Source organism: Acromyrmex echinatior, chromosome 17, assembly GCF_024713525.1.
Source record: "Acromyrmex echinatior isolate Ae372 chromosome 17, ASM2471352v2, whole genome shotgun sequence".
NCBI classification, from domain to species: domain Eukaryota; kingdom Metazoa; phylum Arthropoda; class Insecta; order Hymenoptera; family Formicidae; genus Acromyrmex; species Acromyrmex echinatior.
The window spans coordinates 822,005-840,925 of record NC_141868.1 but is presented as its reverse complement, the minus strand read 5'-3'; the positions used below and the strand labels follow the sequence as shown (position 1 = coordinate 840,925).

General features: G+C 30.6%; 3 protein-coding genes across 4 annotated transcripts in view; 1 reads left to right on the top strand and 2 right to left on the bottom strand.

The window, feature by feature from the left end:
- Positions 1-13,308, top strand: part of Adsl (adenylosuccinate lyase) — a 36,717-nt gene extending 23,409 nt beyond the window's left edge. Inside the window, exons 2-6 of the mRNA XM_011066161.2 lie at positions 7,683-7,886; positions 8,281-8,563; positions 9,229-9,380; positions 9,525-9,923; positions 11,728-13,308. Coding sequence (XP_011064463.1) covers positions 7,683-7,886; positions 8,281-8,563; positions 9,229-9,380; positions 9,525-9,923; positions 11,728-11,991 — 1,302 coding nt within the window. The 3' untranslated portion in view covers positions 11,992-13,308. The remainder of the gene's footprint in view (positions 1-7,682; positions 7,887-8,280; positions 8,564-9,228; positions 9,381-9,524; positions 9,924-11,727) is intronic.
- Ssk (smooth septate junction protein snakeskin) lies at positions 3,440-7,446 on the bottom strand. The gene is made up of 4 exons (XM_011066164.2): positions 7,348-7,446; positions 5,553-5,759; positions 4,902-5,021; positions 3,440-3,916 (listed from the first exon to the last, which is right to left on the bottom strand). Exons 1-4 carry the CDS (start codon positions 7,396-7,398, stop codon positions 3,815-3,817), a joined length of 480 nt encoding a protein of 159 aa, XP_011064466.1. The 5' UTR covers positions 7,399-7,446; the 3' UTR covers positions 3,440-3,814.
- Positions 13,309-14,471: 1,163 nt separating the features above from the next.
- Positions 14,472-18,634, bottom strand: C1q-VP (C1q-like venom protein). Of its 2 annotated transcripts, none has more exons than XM_011066176.2 (3): positions 18,482-18,634; positions 15,594-15,759; positions 14,472-14,880 (listed from the first exon to the last, which is right to left on the bottom strand). In XM_011066176.2, coding segments are annotated over exons 1-3 (489 nt in total). In that variant the 5' UTR covers positions 18,484-18,634; the 3' UTR covers positions 14,472-14,559. The 2 variants fall into 2 exon arrangements, with proteins under 2 accessions (XP_011064478.1, XP_011064477.1); XM_011066175.2 differs by lacking the exon at positions 18,482-18,634 and adding an exon at positions 16,203-16,315.
- Between the last annotated feature and the right edge of the window lie 287 nt (positions 18,635-18,921).

The window sequence follows — 18,921 nt, the reverse complement described above, 5'->3', positions numbered from 1 at the left end:
ACATTCTGTTGAATTATAATTAATAAACTCTTAACTAGAAGCGCAATAAGTAGAATGTATCTCGATTGTATGAAATACGATTGCAATGCACAGTGATTAAGAAATATTGTTATTGTGGTTTTGAATACATGATATTTACTAACATCGACCTTCACAATTAATTTGAATTAATATTTAGCATAGTGATATAGTAATAAACAAAGGTAAAATATATATCGAATCAGGCCCTCCTAATCGGTATTTTTACCAATTATTTTGTTAATAACTTTTTAACGGACAACGACCGACCGAACGACTGACAAGTAAAACTTGTCGGAGATTACTCAGGATCATAATCTTAATAATACGTGTTGAGGTCAAGATCAGAGCAGGATCTTCTACTTTGCATATTTTACCAATAAATAATTAAATAATTTTTAAGTTAAAGTAAATAAATAATAATTTAGACTGTGTTCCAAATTTATTGTCCAAATTTATTGCACTGAAAATTTATAGTTTACGTGTACTACAGATTTTCAGTATACATTCAATTTTGCGTAAAAGTTTACATCAGGGAAGCTCTTCCTTCAATAACCTTGATCTTGCCATATGTTGTCTAATTAATATTATCGTTATACAAAAATTTACATGTATGTGTGCGTAAGCTATTGATGTAGTAATATGTAGTGATGTGTCAACGACACGTAAATCGCCTATGTGTAAATATTATTCACAATATGACTATAAATCGTCTTTAGGATCTCCTTAAAGCAGAAAATTTGTGATTTCGTAACTTCATGCGAAAAAAATGAGATCCACATCCATCCCAAATCCTTCTCTTGTCTAAGGACCCGACTTTTCACATGAAGCGAGGCTCACCTCACCTCCCCCTTGCTTAGAGACCCACGACTGCTCAAGTGCTTACGAGCACCTTCTAAGTAGCGGAGTAATCTAAACTTCGCTTCGCGTAGAAAGTTGTGCGCTCCTAAGCAGGGGAAAAGTGGGATGGATCTTACTTAGCGTGAAAAATCATGCACATGGCACCCCTAGGCAGGAGGGGAGGTGGATCTGGTTTCGCGCGTAAAGTTGTACTCCTTCAGGCTGCATTCGGAAACATCATTTGTGTTCGGAATTATCTTGCACACTTTTACAAATTGTTTTTTCGGTTTTTTGTCGTCTGTAAACGAAAAAAATTATTATAAAGAGAGCATACAAGTGTTCAACTTGTAATTTTTGTAGGTTATACTCGTTTTAATCAGCATTACCAGAAATCGTCGTGGAATCGATCCACACGTTGTATATGACATACCGTAATTTACTTTCCATATATTGTGTGATTACTGCATAGGTATATCTATGTCAACTCGTCCCTCAATGAAACATTTACGAAGACGTGATTGCAGTTACTTTAATTTCGACGGTTACATTCATGCTTAGATAATAATTTATCTGTCGACAGTACGCACAATGTATTTTTTTATCATATTAACTTGTTCTTTTTAGACATAAAAATTGCAACAGTGTGAGATACGCAACACGAAGAGAAAAAAGAAGTCTATAGACATGCTTATGTCTTATGTCTTTCTACAATAAGCCATTACCGAAGCTTAAACCGTAAAAAGTTGACCAATCACAGTCGAATGTGAGAAGAATAGTCGACTATAATTGATCAATTTTTTATGGCTTAAGATTTAAACTTTAGGTAATAGCTCATTGTAGAAAGCCCAGACTTTAATCATATTTTATTTTGTTTAAGGAGAAAATGGCAGTATGAATCCCATTTATATTTTATAATAATTGGTTAATAATCAACATTTAAATTTAAAACTTAACAATTACATTCATCAAAGTGTAATATAATCGATTCTTTACGAATTTATTACTTAAAACATTTATTTATAAAAATGTGATACATAGTATCTCCTACAAAAATAAATTTTAAAAATTAGTTTAAAAAAAACAATATTTGATTACATTATTTGTGTACGTTTCTATTATAAACTGTTGGATTTTTTGTTTGTTGTTTACGTAATTCAGTATATTTTTTTATTCGACAAGTATAATTGCAAACTTTTATTCAAAATGTTAAAAAATGGATTATCATTTTTTATTATATTCAGAACATAATTTCAGAGATTCGCACACGAAAAATCTTGAGTAATAGTTTTAAGCACTTTTTTCTTTCTCGTTAAGTCATTTATACTTATTTAAGGAATTATTTATTCTACTATATGCTAAGTTTATGATTTAGTCAAATTAAACATGATCTGCATAATTAACGTGATTATATACCCGACTTGTGGGTGGATGTGTAGTCGTGTCATCCGCAACGATTGTCAGGTCAAGTAGATTAATTGGTGCGCACGACGGGATCTTAAAGGGCCCATGATGAAATCATCCGGTGGAACATTACGGAGTTGTTTATTTCGAAAAGGGCGTGAGTCATTTTTTTAGTCACTCTTTCTATGTTTCCGTATTTCTTTAGTTTCCATGATTGAGCCTCGTTAAAGAAAGGGGACTACATAATGATCGTCCGATATGCATTATCGGTCGTTAAACGCGGAAAACAGTACCAGACATGTCAAGGAGAAATAAATTTCCATAAATGTCGCAATGTACAAAAATATCTAAAATACTCATTTTCTTTATTTAAACAAGAAAATGTTAAGAGAAGGGCTGGCAATATATGAATCTGACTCAGTTCGTGTAAATTCTTTAATATAAAATTGTTTTTTGATAACAATATAGTCAATCATGATGTAATAACTTCTTACAGGAAAACACAGTAAGTATTAAGTATCAAATTGGTTAGTAGTTTATTAGTTTTCAGATAGCAATCCAGGTAACATTTATGTTGTATAAGATATCTAAGTCTTTTAGATGTCTTATATTTAAAAGATGTCTAAAAGACATCTTTTAGATATCTTATGCAACATAAATGTTATCTGGGAAGTTGCTTAAATTGCCCGTAATATTGAGGAAAGCAATTTTCAATTGATTTTACCTATTGGATTGCCGGTTTTTACTGTCATCAATAATGATTAGGAGCAATTTGATGGCAATACTCAGGCAATAGTCCCTTCTTCTAAATATATTGTGGCAATTTTTATGGCAACTTTAAAGGAAACATGTGTCAAGCAAATATTTTCTTTCTTATAAGAAGGAGCTTGGCTATCTGGATTACTTTAAATATTAAAAACACTAACAACAATGCTTTATATTCTAATAAATATTTAGAATATAAATGATTAATCAACCAATTTAATACTTACAGTAGACAGATATTAAATTTCTCTAAAAGATTATATATTTAGTCTTTTTTCAGACAGCACACAATATTTATAAAATATTTACAAAATATTTTATATCTTATATTAAAAAATATAAAATATATAATATTATATTTTACTTATATTATTATTTAACAACGGTGCAGACGAAGAGTTAAATATACACGAAATATATTTTAAGTCATTTTATTACAAATTTTGTTATAAATTTTATTTTGTATACATGTTTTACATGTATTTTCAATGAGAACTATATATGTGTGAATAAATATGTATGTATTGTATAAAAACGTATAATGAGGAAAACATTGTCTTCAAAAAAGGGCAAGGTTATTTATATTTTCTGCAAAAAGAGAAATTTTTATGCAGAAACGTGATTAATAATATAAGTATTGCCGAAGGCAACGAACATAATCTAATTGTAATAGAATTTAATATGTGAAACTTTTCTTTGGTATATATTGTTAGTTGTAACATGAATTGATGTTGATGGAATGAAACAGAAAACTTTTAGTAAATTTTAAAATAATGTTTAGTTTTTCGTTCTATTGAAATTCTTCTTTAGCGTAATGAAGAAAGCTTAATATTAAATCAATCAGGTATGCTGCACCTTCTATAACGCACAAAGAGCCCACGGCCAAGCCAATCTGAAATTATTAATTTTTTTGAGTTTAATACGACACAATTTATCGCTGATTTCAAAGGAGATGGGATCTCAAATACATGTTCTATAAAACAAACTTTAGTAAGTTTTTGTTTAAATAATACAGTCAACTAAAAGATAACATAATATCAGTTATAATTTTGTTATAATTTTGCACTCAACAATGTAATTGTTATGTAACCAAGTATTATTACAATTATATTGTTGAGTGTAAAATTATAACGTTATTCTTATGTTACTTTTAGGTGGTACACATCGACTATGAGTAAATAGCTATTAAATGGAAGAAAATGCACGTTCGTTGCAAATTTATATGTGCAGCTTTTATTTTTTTAGTGCTTTCTTGTAAGCAGAGCCCGGATCTCGATGTTGTTTTCTTTCATTCCAAGTGAAAAAACTCACACGCCGTGAGAAGTAGTGTACTGTCCACGCTGCTATAGTGTAATTCCTGCAGGTCTATGGTAAGAGGAAACAATGTATATCATTGCACATAATGGAAGCAGTAGAGAGAAGACACTATCAATCAAATATTGATTATAAATTACCCCTGCGAAAGCAGCATTTGACAGCTGACTCAGCGTCAAATGTTTGCGGCCATATTGCTTTTTAACCGATTTTGGTGACCGATTCCTGATTTGCCATTTATAAGGAACTGCACATTCACGGGAATGATACACCTTGTACCATGGATTTTTATACACGCGTTGCCGTGTGTTATAGCGCGCGTTACCATTAATAAAAAATTATTTGAAATTATTTTATAACTTATTAATTAATTTGACAGCTATCACATAATCATAATGTACCAAAATTTAACTGAAATTAGCTGATTGTAAGTTCTATCTACATTCTGGTTTAGATACTTGTATCATGGACGATATTGCTTCTCATGGCTTCTGCGGCACTCGGAGTGAGAGAAAACGACATCGAGATCCAAACTCTGCTTATAAGTTAGGGATTCGACTTACCTGCCTCTCTGGCGCGTCATATATGAATTTCTGCTCAGGTTGATAGCCATGCCAATAGTGTAGAGCTGTTCCACCCACAGCCACAAACATGAAAGTCCCAACGAAATTCATGATGATTTCCTTTAAAAAGAGATGATATATATTCTGATGAAATTGTTCCTAAATTTCTTTAAAATTGTCAAACTTTACGAACACTATCTTTTTTAGATAAAAAGAAAACGTGTTTTCGATACTTAATTGTTGCTTTTAATATTTTTTCGTATATTAAAAATGACATTTAAATCTTAAATCCGAACTAGTGAATGTCGTTTTGCCAAATGTAATTTAACGCAATTGTTTAGATTGCATATAATTATTGACCTAATTCGATTAACTAAATGTAGAAAGTTCACTTTTGGTTTAATTTTAAGTACCGAAGAGGGCCTTATAATCGTAGGTCAAAACATATTTATTGTAATATTATTTAAAATAAATTAAAATTCACAATATCTAGAGGCCTTTTATTCATTTTTTATTAATTTCTTTAGAGCCTATACAATTTTATTAATTGAATAATAGAATATATTATATGTATTTGCTTTTATTATGTTTAACATGAACTAAAGTTCATCGTATGAAATGAAAAATGAAATTAAAAGAACAAATACGTACAACAAGAGTCTTTTTGTGGTCGGAATTGCCAAAACAGTAGCTCATGAGAACGACACTCGTATAGATGAAGAATCCGACGAATACGCCGGAAGCAACAATCTCGGCATCGGGATTCTTGTCTTCGTTCAAGTTCCAGGTTCCACCGACGCCTAGAAACTCGCCACCATATCCTGTACGATATAGGATCAGTATGATGAGGTTGATAACCTGTGACAAATCGACAAATTTTACACGTACTTTTCAGAAATTCTAAAAAAATTTACACTTTAAAAAAATTTTTTATATACGTATATATGAATTCTGAAATATTCCAAGTATTTAATAATATCTAAATATTTTTCATTCTACAATTTCTAAAAAAACTTATAAAATTTGAAGAAATTGAGAGAGAATATATTTTCAGAATAAAAAATATGATGATAAATTCTTAAAAATATTATAAGATATTCTTATTTTATTTCTTTAAATCTTTCAATGATTACAAAATGACAGAGTTTGCTCGGTTTCTACAATTTGCTGTCAGATTATGCACACATTTTGCTGACTAAATATACGAACTTAGTTAATATACGGACGCAATTAATGTCAATCTGCCACAAAATATTCTGTTCGAATCTACAGGCATATTGTTAATATTTTGCTTCGGTATTTACGAGTGAAATGTCACAGGAATTTATATAATGCTAATGAAGTAATATTGTCTAAAATCAAATCTTTTTTTCAATCATATAAACATTTTTTAACAACATATTTTTATATGTTTAGCGAAATTAAGTTTGATAAAAGTAAATGAATTATAAAAACTTATTTTTTAAGTAAACGTAATTTTATGTTTCTGGAACAAAAGATTTTATTTTGTTCGAAAGATTAATGCTGAAAAATTAAAAATTATATGAAAGAATTGATCGAAAGCAAATATAATAGATATAAGAGTCTTATTCTCATTATAAAGAGATTTTTCTGGGACACTCTGTAGTTTCGTGCACTATAGAAGTGACAACGGCGTATCGCTTGCTAAACAGCGTACGTTATCGCAGACCGATAAGGGCAAATGATTCATACGTCCCTTGAATGAGTGTATGATGATGATTGTTCAATCTACGTTTTTTTGTTAATCGTAATTGAATTCATTGACCGCATTAATTAAACAATTTACTGATTACAATGTGCATCACATTCAAATTACTTTCCTATATCGAAGTTTACCGAAGTTTTATTACATCATTTTATCACTCTTCTCGATGTCTTATTGAACACGATTTTTTGATCTCAAACTATTATCTCTGCGTATGTATATATCACAAGAGAGAGAGAGACAGAGAGAAAGGTATTCGCTATTTATAATTTACATATTAAAGAATTTGTCAAATTGATAGTGAATTTTTTAATGATTACTCAATTTAATAATATTTTTTTAAATGAACATTTAATTAATGGTTTACATATAAAGAATGCCTACAAGAGATATTGAGACAAAATTCCTTTAAGAAATAATTCAAAATTGAATGTAAAAATAGATGACATTAGATTGTTATAATATTTATAAATTAATTACTCTAAAAATTCTTCGACTTTGACTCGTTCAATATTGTATATTGAATTTATAAACCAAACCAAGAATTCCAAATTGATAGAAAGATATCATTATACATTATATGGAATAGGATATTTTATGGAATTCTCTCTTTCTCTCTCTCTCTCTCTCTCTCTCTCTCTCTCTCTCTCTTGTTTTCTTTCTATAGATATATTCACTTTCCACGATTACTGTACGAAATCCAAAATACAATCTTCTCACCAACTTTAGCACTTTGATCACTATACTCGCAATAGTCTGCAAGGACACCATGTTTGTGACTTCTCGGCACTCGCCTTTTGCTGTGAAAACGTACGTAATGAAACTTGCTCCAGGATTTGATTCCAAAGCAGAACCAAGCCCTCTTTATCTAATCAGATGATACAGAGAGTACGTTGAAATGGGGATAAGAACCGTAGAAGATAGTCGCACATGCGCGATCTTATCTGAACGATAATTTAAACTGGCCGTAGAATTATCGCATTATACTTCATTTTCGCAACTGAAATAATGAATTTCTTGATAATATCATCCAGAAATGTTTGCTAATTTTTTAGGAACTCGGCCTAGCGATCAAACCGGAACAAATCGTCGAAATGGAAGCTCACGTGGATGACATCGACTTCAATGCCACTGCAAAAGAAGAAAAAGCGACGAGGCACGATGTGATGGCGCACGTTCATGTATTTGGTGAACAATGTCCTCTGGCTGCACCTATTATCCATCTTGGTGCAACCAGCTGTTATGTGGGCGATAATACGGTACAATTTCCATCTTAATTCCATCATAAAAATATTTTATTTTATTTATCTTGATAACAAAATATAATTATGTTTTTAGTTACTGCTCTAATGGAAAATTCTCATAGTATCTCATAACGTTTTTAAGTCGTTTCGTTTCTAATTCGTATAAAAAATTTTTATTATATAAAGAATTCTAAGGCCAGCCACACACGTTCAAATAAACTTGTCAAGTACGCTTGCGCAAGCCACTTTTGTGAGTTTACTTGAACGTGTGTGACCGGCGTGTAAAGAAAATTTTCGCCAGGGTGATCAGTCCAATAATCGATTGCTGTGCTGTTAACTCTTCGTACGTTTATTAGCTTAACTAACTGGTCGAAATTATCTAATTTGCGAATATTATTTCTTCTTGAAGGATCTCCTAGTACTCCGCCAAGGCTTCGACATATTGCTTCCAAAGCTAGCCGGTGTAATTCAGCGTCTTGCGAAATTCGCTTATGAAAATCGTAATTTGCCTACTTTGGGCTTCACTCATCTTCAACCAGCGCAACTGACAACGGTTGGCAAAAGGGCGACGCTATGGCTACAGGACTTATTAATGGATGAGAGAGCTATCCATCGCGCCAGAAACGATCTGAAATTCCGCGGAGTTAAAGGCACTACCGGCACTCAAGCGTCATTCCTTCAGCTTTTTAACGGTTGGTTTGTTTAGTCTTCTAATTTGCAACTCTTTTATTTTCACCAAGAAAAAATATGCCGAATAACTCACGAAATATAATGTCGAGATTTTTTAGGTAATCTTAATTAAAGAGACTAATTTTTAGAAATAATTATATGTAGAACTTAATTTTAATTTGATTTTGGAAAATGAATTTATATTACTAAATTTAAAATTTAAATAAAAAAAAAATTTAAATAAATAAAGTTTTTATATAAAGTTTTATATAAAGCTTAAGATTTCTATTTTCGAAAGGTTCTTACATTTTCTGAGTTTACGTAAATTTATTAATTTTTACATAAAAAACTATGAGCTGAAAAAATAGAAAATTTTCTTTTCAATTATGCGGGCTTATCACGTGTCCAAAAAGTTTGCTAAAATTTTCAATTACCTAACGTGAAAACTTAAATTTTTTTCTCAAAATTCGTTAAAAAATAATCATATCGCAATTTAAAAAAACAGATTCTTAAAGCTGAAACTTCGTTCTTCACATAGAATGGTATAATTGCTAATTTTTTAAAGAAATAGAGTATATAAAATTATTTTGTTCCTCTCTAAAAACCAAACGAACTTATTTGTCAATCCAATATAAATAATGCACATATTTTAAAAATTTTATATAATTATTCAAATTTATATCGACAGGTGATGCTAAAAAGGTGAAACAATTGGATGCTCTCGTGACTAAAATGGCTGGTTTCGAGAAACACTACACCGTCACCGGACAGACTTACAGCAGAAAAGTCGACATCGAATGTTTGAACGTTTTGAGTTCACTTGGTGCGACCGTTCACAAGGTGAGCCTGAATTGATACATTTATATCTATGCAGCCACAATCATATGGCAGTTTTAAAGGGATCCATCTTGAATATATACCTTTTCTTTTATTGCCAAGAGAGTCTCGGTTTTGAATTCATTTTTTTCTTTTTAATTTCCCTAGATTTGCACAGACATCCGTCTTCTCGCTAACTTGAAGGAAATCGAGGAGCCCTTCGAAAGCACGCAAATAGGATCCAGTGCGATGCCCTACAAACGAAACCCCATGCGTTCTGAGAGATGTTGCAGTGTGGCACGTCACTTGATGGTTCTTGTAAACAACACTCTCCATACCGCGGCGACTCAATGGATGGAACGAACGCTAGACGATTCGGCGAATCGCCGACTTGTTCTAGCGGAAGCTTACTTGTCAGCCGACTCGATCCTGATAACTCTCGAGAACATCACGGAGGGATTAGTCGTTTATCCTAACGTCATCGCCAGACATGTGGCACAGGAGTTGCCTTTCATGTCCGCGGAGAATATAATCATGGCTATGGTGAAGGCCGGTGGCGATAGACAAGTGCGAAAAATTAGTGCTCTTTAGATATTCTTTAAATAATTTACATTATTTTTAATTAAAAATTTAGGTCACCTCGTCGAAAATTTTTCTTATAACATCTCACAAAATTTTTCAGCATTTCTACATAAATTTCGGAATTTTTCGGAATTTCTGTATAATTTTAGGGCAAGTCAAGTTTTTAGAAAAACATAGTAAAACATATTTTTTTTTATCGATTCATTTTTATTTCTCAACATAGTCTCCTTTCAGCTCGATACAACGATTCTCCAACTTTTTCAAGCCATCCGAATAATATGATTTGTCCAATCCTTCAAACTAAGCTCTCTCTGTTTCGGCGATGAGCTGCTCTCTGATGATGAATCTCTTTTCTCCGAACCATTTCTTCAGGTTTGGAAACAGGAAATAATCGGGGGCTAAATCTAGCGAATATGTTGGATGGGGAAGCAATTCGTAGCGGAATTCGTTGAATTTGGCCATCAGTGCCGGGCACGTGTGAACCCGTGCATTGTCTTGATGGAAGAGCACTTTCTTCTTCGCCAAATGGGGACGTTTTTTTCTTTAAAATGTTGTTAAAACGGCCCAATAAGGCTGCGTAGTAATCGCCATTGATCATTTAATTCGATGGAAGGTAATCGATATGAATTATACCGCGTGCATCCCAAAAAACTGTGACCATCACCTTTCCGGCCGACTTCACGGTCTTCGCCTTCTTCGAAGTTGGTTTACTCGGTGAAATCCATTGTTTTGACTGTTCCTTCGTCTCGGATGTGAAGTAATGGATCCATGTTTCGTCCATAGTAATGAATCGACGCAGAAATTCATCTGGATTACGTTGAAATATCTCCAAACATTGTTTTGAAATCGTCACACGGTCGTCCTTATAGTCCACAGTGAGCAAACGCAGCACCCATCTTACCGATAGCTTTTTCATACCCAATTGTTCGTGCAAAATTAAAATCACTGTGCCATGTAACATGTCTGTGACCTCAACAAGCGCACTTTCATTCGTTGATCAGTCAAAACAATATCGTGGATTTTATCGATGATTTCTGGCGTAGTAGCCTCAATTGGACGTCCCGAACGAGGTGTATCACATGTACGACCACATTTAAATTCATTCACCCAATTGTATACAGTCGTACGCTGGTGCAGATGTGCTTTAAACATTATCCGATTCGGCTTTGATTTCTTTCAGCGTTAAACTTTTCATATGTAGATATTTGATCACTGCAAACTCGTTTTTTTCCATTTTGCAAAAAATACAAAGGTTATTCGCTTTAATCATCTACAGAAATGAAACCACGATGATGAATTCCGCTCAAAATTTGACAGTAATCAGCTGAAAGATGCTACTTGTCAAAAAGTATGTGACATGACACTGCGAGTGCCCTCTGACAAATTTTCTAAGAACTTATTGACTTGCCCTCGTATCTTTTAGAATTCTTTGTGTATATATAAATTTTGAAATATTCTAATACCTCTAAGATTTTTCATTCTATAACTTTTGAAGAAAATTGATAAATCTGAAGAATTTTGAAGTATTTTTCAGAAATGTTTATAAATTTTAAATATGAAGAATTCTTAGAATATTAAAAGATATTATAAAAACTTTTTTCACCAAAGCAATCTGTAATTTAATCAATCAAAGTGTGTAACTATATGAAATCTTGTTCTTAATTTTGATAGAAATTCTTTTATTTAATTAGGTTTGATCTTATGAAATATTATATACATTAGGAAATATTATATACATTATAGATTAATGTATAAATTCTTATATGTTACTTTTATGTATTTGCTTTAGGTTTGCCATGAGAAAATCCGCGTATTATCGCAAGAAGCTGGAGCGCAAGTGAAGCAACACGGCTTGGATAACGATCTGGTTGATAGGATCAGAAAAGATTCGTACTTTGCGCCCATTTTATCTCAACTGGACACTCTGTTGGAACCATCAACTTTCGTTGGTAGAGCACCCGAGCAAGTCGTCGAATTTCTTGAAGAGGAAGTGTATCCTGTGCTCAAAAATTACAAAGGATTGGAAACTGGAAAAGTCGAACTCAATATTTGATTATGTTATAAAAATTTCTTCATGTTTTTTCCAAAGAAGTCTGTGTGTGATGTTAGGTTATTATTTAGTTTATTGATAAGAAATACGCGCACAACTTTATTCATTTCTTATATTGATAACTTTAATAAAATTACATTATTACAAAAAAATAATTCGCACTGTTCGTCGCAAATGCGCGCGCATATACGCGTTTTCTAACATTGTCTGATAAGGCTAATAAGTTTAGTATAATCAATCGGTATTTCTTCTGTTTTATTAAATTTCTTTCTTTTCTTTTTTCGCTTTCTGCTAATTATACAAGTCTTCTCTCCGTAACTGTACTGTGATAGCAAGTGATTATGATTTTACATACACACACAAAGGTGCAAAATAGGAACAGAACGAAAGAGATAGATAAATATTAATAGATATATTGATAAATTGCCCACGCAACAATTCGATGTTTTGACCTCTTGGTACCCTCGGATATTCAAAATATATCTTGAAAAATCTCATTTATGTCGCTGTTAAACATCTGAAACACATCCCAAGAACATTGTTAGGACGTCCATAATAATGATATTTACACGAACATTTTATAAACATCTAAAATATGTTATCAATATATTCAATTTTTAAGCAGTGCGGGACATCATTACTAGATGGACGCAGCGGAGTTCAATTATAATATTTGTATTTTAAAAAATTACATCAAATAGAGTAAAAGGCATAGCATTATGAGATTTTTTATAATGAAAAATTTTTACTCATTTTTTAGTAAAATGATAATAAAATGATGCCTTAGAAGTGAGTTTTTGTAATTGAAAACTTAAAATGAAAATGAATAAAGTTTTTCGGACTTTGCTGATGACAACTGTTCGATTTTCTTTTTTTCTTCTTAGTAACTTACACAGTCCAGAAAACAAAAACAGCTTTAGAATTTTTTATGTCCTTAGAAATTGAATGTACTAACGATATCTGTTAGATGTCTTTAGGTGGTACATTGTACGTACGAAGGATATTTTTAGGAATTTTCGATATATCCATATATAACAAACAGGATATCGTTCGGATATCTCCATATGATTTCAAATTGTTGCGTGGATAAATAGATATAGATCAAGACGAAAAAAGAGATTGAACAAGCAATTTAAACTAAACTGGAAACAGAATTATACAAAAATATAAAAAATATATTAAAATTATAAAAAAGAAGGCAGAAGATAAGAAGAAAATTCAGAAAAAAATGTACTTATGTATTGTTTGGAGAAAAAAAGAATAGAAGAGAGAGAGAGAGAGAGAGAGAGAGAGAGAGAGAGAGAGAGAAATAAAGAAAAATTAGATTTAAAAAAGAAAACGATAACAGAAGTAATGAAATGGAAGTAATGGAAATAACGAAAATAAGATAATAAAAGTTTAAGAAATTATGTTGAATTCGTTAAAATGTAAACCAAATTTCAAGAAAAATAAAAGAAAAAGAATAAATTAAAAAATTAACTCTGCAGGAAGATAATAAGACGAAAAATAATTTTAAAAATAAAGGATATATGTTAAAAGAAAAATATTGAAGCATAAGAGACTAAAAGTTTCATATGGATTCAATGATAAAAAGATTAAAAAATTTTAAAGAGAAAACAGAAGAAGGAGAGAAAGAATGAAGAATTAATATATATGAAATAGAAATATAAGAATTTTAATAAAGCTAAAGAAATAATAAAAAATGACGAAATCAAAGATGCATAACTAAATAGAAAGAAATAAGAAAAAGGAATTTACAGAAGAGAGATATGGAAGATTAGAAAATAATAAAGATTAGAAATGTAAATTTAATTAAAGAAATATAGAAAGAAAATTACGCGTACATTTTGTGTAGAGAAAGTTGTTTCTTAATCATGCGTTATCGTAGCAAAGAAAATAAGGAAGCAGTGATATATTGAGGAAAATGAAAGACGAGGAGAAAGTTAATATGAACAAAAAATGTTAGAAAGCGAACTGAAAGAAATGCAAAGCGAAAACTGGAAACCAGAAAAGTTCGATGTACAGAATAATTAAATATTTTATCATTCTGCTTCAAGAAATTATAAATATCAATTAAATTTTTGACTCCGAAATGAAATAGCTATCACAGAATATTAAATTCATCGAGAAGTTTTAGAATTACGAATCAAAACCTATATTTTAGTATACAAGCAAAGCTCTTATTTGAGAAAAACTCGGATTTTTCAAAAGCGTTTCAATTCTTTTTTCTTTATTTTTGTAATTGCTTTTAAATGCATTTAATGATATTCTGACGATTTTTCGATTTGACATCATGTTTTAGTATCTCATAATTTTAATCATTTTATAATTTAAAATATTAGTAATCAGAGGATAAAAAATGAGTTATAAAATATTCAAAACTTTATAACGACTATCTTATAAATTTTTCTTATTAAACACACTTTTATGAACTAAAAATAGTATTTCAAGATTTTTGTAATTATTTCTTTGTATATCAATAATCATTTTAGACTGAGATTTATTAGATTATAACATCAATTTTGTTTCCATAATTGTGATCGGTATCTTGAATTTGTTCAAGATTATTATTTATCTTTTATAAACACGATGACCCGTGAAACTGGCTCCGTCGATGATCTTCCCGGACTCAACGAAGACGGCAAGTTGATCACCAGCTTCGACGTCTAGCAGGACGAGATTGCTTCCTCCACCTGGACCAGCGCTGATAATCGTTCTCCAACTGTTGGATTTGTTCAGTTTGCGTTTCAATGTCAGCCGCAGATCCGTGCTACCGTATCCGGCGAAACTGAATTGGTAGAAGCCAGGACAATGTGTGGTGAAGATACCTGTTTGTGCCGCGTAACCGACTCCCTTGTCTACTAGCGTCTCGGCGAGGATGAGCTTAGCTTCCTGTATATACATTTATGCCTATAAATTATTCTTGAAATGCATAAAAAATATATAGGATTTAAAACTAAATTTTTATTTCAAGGGAGTTAGGTTACTAATCTAAGAACTAGAATTTTCTATCATCAAAAAATTCTTCTATTCTTATTAAATTAAGGTTACTTTTTAAATAAAATAAAATTAATCCTTGTTGACAGATATATGTTTTTATATTTTTAATTTAAAGTTATTATTATTCCTGACTAAAACATTTCCTCAGAATATTTCTTATAATTTATTACAATTTTTATGTAAATTCAAAATTTTTCAGAATTTTTGAATAATTTTATATCTTTTTAAAAAAATCTTAAATTTTTTTATAAAAATTGGACCATTTTTCAGAAGAAAATCTATAACATATTTTTTAGAATTGTTCATATACATGAATTCTGAAATTTATATGTGAATTCTGAATTTTAAAATTTCTCCTATTTCATATCTAATTTCTGATGAAATTTTGTAAAATTTGAAAAAAATTAAGGTATTTTTTAAGAAATTATAAAATGAGAAATCTTAGAAATCCTAGAATATTTCAAAATTCATATATATGGAATATTCTAAGAAAGGATGTAGAAATTTTCAATATCTTATTTGAAGTGTCCTAATTCTTATGAAAGTTCTGAAAAAAACTTTCGTTAAGTATGCTACATAATATTATTATCATGTTGTTTACTCACATTTACTGATCCTTGGATTGCAGAGAAGGCGACAAGTCCAGCACAATCAGCGGCAGTTGCTAATTTTTTGGAGCCGATCGTGGTGATGCCGGAATTTTCTGGTGGATCTGGTACCGCTGCATCGGTCAACACGACCGCTGCCAATATCAGCATCGCCCACACCACCCTATTCATATAAATGAGCCAGTGTATATTAGCGAGACTTAACTTGATTCTATATAAACATATAAATAATAAAAAATATAAATTAAAGAAAATTAATGCCTATAAAAGAACCAAACACAAGATGAATGCGTGTAATAAATTTATTCGAGTAATACAATAGATGTTTCGATCCTATATTGTCCTGCATATCGTCCTATATTGATCCTATATTGTCATACATTATAGAATGCAGAAATACAAATATGGAACATAAAGCGATGTCGTGTAAAATTATCGTTAAGTATCTAGATCCATAGGTATCTAGTAGGTTGGGTATCTAGTATCTAGACTAGGGGTATCTAATCTTAGGTAGTTTCGTATTTTCATTTAATTTCCAAATTAACTAAAATTCAGAAAATTAAAATTAATAAATAATAGATAAATTACAATTGGTTTTTGACTTACATGATAGTCATTTAGACGAGTTTCTTAGTCAACGCAACTGTTCGATCGTACGAGCTTATGTGAAAGATATGATCAAAAGTTAAACTATATATAAACATTGACAACAAATGATGGAGAGAGGGAAGCATCAAGTCCTTGTAAATAAATTAGAATATAAAGAGTCGAAAGATTCCGTGCCATTTTTAATATTGAGTCCCTGTAATTGTTTATTAATAAAAATCATTTTTGTGTCAACCTTTTATTTAAAAATTGTTCTTCGTCTAAAATTTGTACATTCTTCCAATCAAATTTATGAGAGGATTCTAGTCTATGTGCAATAATGACTGAATGTTGCGTCATGTTCCAATTGATGTGGTTTCTGTGTTCGTTAATGCGCTTTTTCAAAATTATCCTTTGTTTATCTCACGTAAGAGGCATTGCAATTCTTGCAATTTATTCTGTATACGATGTTGGAGTGCGATAGAGTGGATAGTTCTTTTTCTAAAGTAAATTTATGTAACTAAAAAAGCTAAAAAAATCTCATTTGTTTTATGTGAAGAGAGCGCAAATTAATTAGTTGGATCTTTGAATACAGATCTACAAATAAATCCAAGATGGAACTGCAATTTAGAATTACAATACTGGGAATTAGCAGCAATGCTACGAGGCGACAACATGTTATTATGCAATACGTCACGTGGATATGCGCAGGAACTTTTTTACGCTCGTATCGTTTCTTTTTCTGCTCGTCTGACGTTTAATCGCCATGTGACCATTCTCGGTAAAGTTCAGTCGATGCAATGGTTTATACTACTTTCACTGCTTGCGGCTATTTCTCAGTCTCAGATTCATCGTTTTCTTCACATGTATCTTTTATTTTCTATTTTCTAATACAATCTTTTTTATAGATCCTATTAAAGATTGTTGTTAATGCTTGGATGCTTCGACAAATATATTAAAAAATATATAAAAAATTTTCATAACTTTCGCGAAACGTTCTGACAATTGAAGAATATATTATAACATGTGATAATAATATCAGAAATTAATTTTTAGTAATAAAATTTTGTACATACGAAATTTAAATGTTTTTGTATTTAATGAACATTTTTGTAAATTGTTTGCATTGTTTGCAATACAAAATGTTTATATTATGTTTTTATAACATATTTTATAAGCACAAGTCAAATGTTCAAATTTTGCTGTAACTATAAATAGTAAATAATATTATCACAATGTAATATTTAATACAAAAATTTAAAATTTTTTTCTAATACGGAATACAAAATTTGTCCACATAAAACAAATCGATTTTTGTCACTAAAAGAAAGCGAAATATATTAATATGCGTGATTGAAGTTAAAGGTCAAGTTATTGATTAAATCGAAACGCACTGTACATAATATTTTGAACTTGCCTGTCAATAATGCGATTACAATACTGAAAAAACATCTCGTAATGATAAATAAAGATAATTATTTGTGTTGATTTATTAGTAATCAGAACTGCAAAGTGTGACGCTAGTTGCAAGGTCGACGACTATCGCATTTTTCTTTCCTACACTTATTTCAAAGATTGATTTATATTGCTATTGTATTGTTAATGCAATTGTCTTTTGTAATTTTTTTCATGTAAAATTATGCTTATTAAATTTATATTATCGTTACAGAAATAAATAATAAAATGTTAATTTGATCGATATTATTTAATTATATTTACAATTATATGACAGGGGAAAAGACAAAGGAAAATTTAATTAGTTCTTAAATTTAATCTTTATTTATCAAATATTTTTAAAAAATTATTTGTACTTGATTGTAACATTAAAAAACTTGATATTGAAAAATCTAAATTATAATTAAAAATTAACTCATAATCTAATAAAGCTCGATTTTCTTAATGTAAGATTAACTTCGATTTCACTTTAAAGTTCGGTTTTTTATTATCTGATTAACTTGTAGTTAAGCTTTATTAAGTTTCACCCATGGTGCTTCATTCATGACATCATTGGATCATAGATGAAGTCCATTGAATAAACATCAGGTTAAGCCTACAAGTTAACCAGATAATAAAAATCTGGGCCTAGGACTTACTTCTTAGAATTAGCAAAAGATAAAGAATACATTGAATCGAGATTAAAGTTAATGCAATAGAGTCTAAGATTGATTTTAAGATTATATATTCATTGAAATGGAGAAACGATATGTTCGTTACAACATGATAAAGAACAATCGATATCTAACGAAACTGAAGGAAAATAATTGTTTATCAAATAACAGTAAAATAAATAACAGACTTACATGATGGTAAAATGTGGTGTGGCAGCGACGGATTTCGCGCTATTAGATTGATTTCTCAGCTGATGTTAAGACAAATCAGATCGAATCGGACTTCCGTACGCCTTTATATCACCTTCTAGCTCGACTAGTGAATCGTGCGTCGACACCAGTCTTTTCTTTCATTTTGCGTCTTGTTTTACCACAATAAGTTCTCTTTCTCACTAATTGGTAATCGCTACCCTACTCCAGTCGCTAAGTTAGTTGGTTAGATCGTGACGGCTTCTCGTGCTTCTCAATAATCAGTGAGAGGAAGATTTTAAAAGAACTATCATACTTTTTTGACACAAATATCCTAAAAGCAACAGGATATGATTCATCAATTTTGAAAAATAAACGATGATATAAATCAAAATTTATTTTTATTTAAAACAACATTTTGTTATTTAATTTTTTAATAGGAA

What these genes read in the sequence shown, in the direction of transcription:
- Ssk (XM_011066164.2), bottom strand. Translation starts at nt 7,398, where the DNA reads ATGGTGTCCTTGCAGACTATTGCGAGTATAGTGATCAAAGTGCTAAAG. An exon ending in TGATCAAAGTGCTAAAGTTG is followed by an intron (nt 5,760 to 7,347) that starts GTGAGAAGATTG and finishes GATTTGTCACAG; the next exon opens with GTTATCAACCTCATCATACT. An exon ending in ATGACGCGCCAGAGAGGCAG is followed by an intron (nt 3,917 to 4,901) that starts GTAAGTCGAATC and finishes TAATAATTTCAG; the next exon opens with ATTGGCTTGGCCGTGGGCTC.
- C1q-VP (XM_011066175.2), bottom strand. An exon ending in CAATCCAAGGATCAGTAAAT is followed by an intron (nt 14,881 to 15,593) that starts GTGAGTAAACAA and finishes ATGTATATACAG; the next exon opens with GAAGCTAAGCTCATCCTCGC.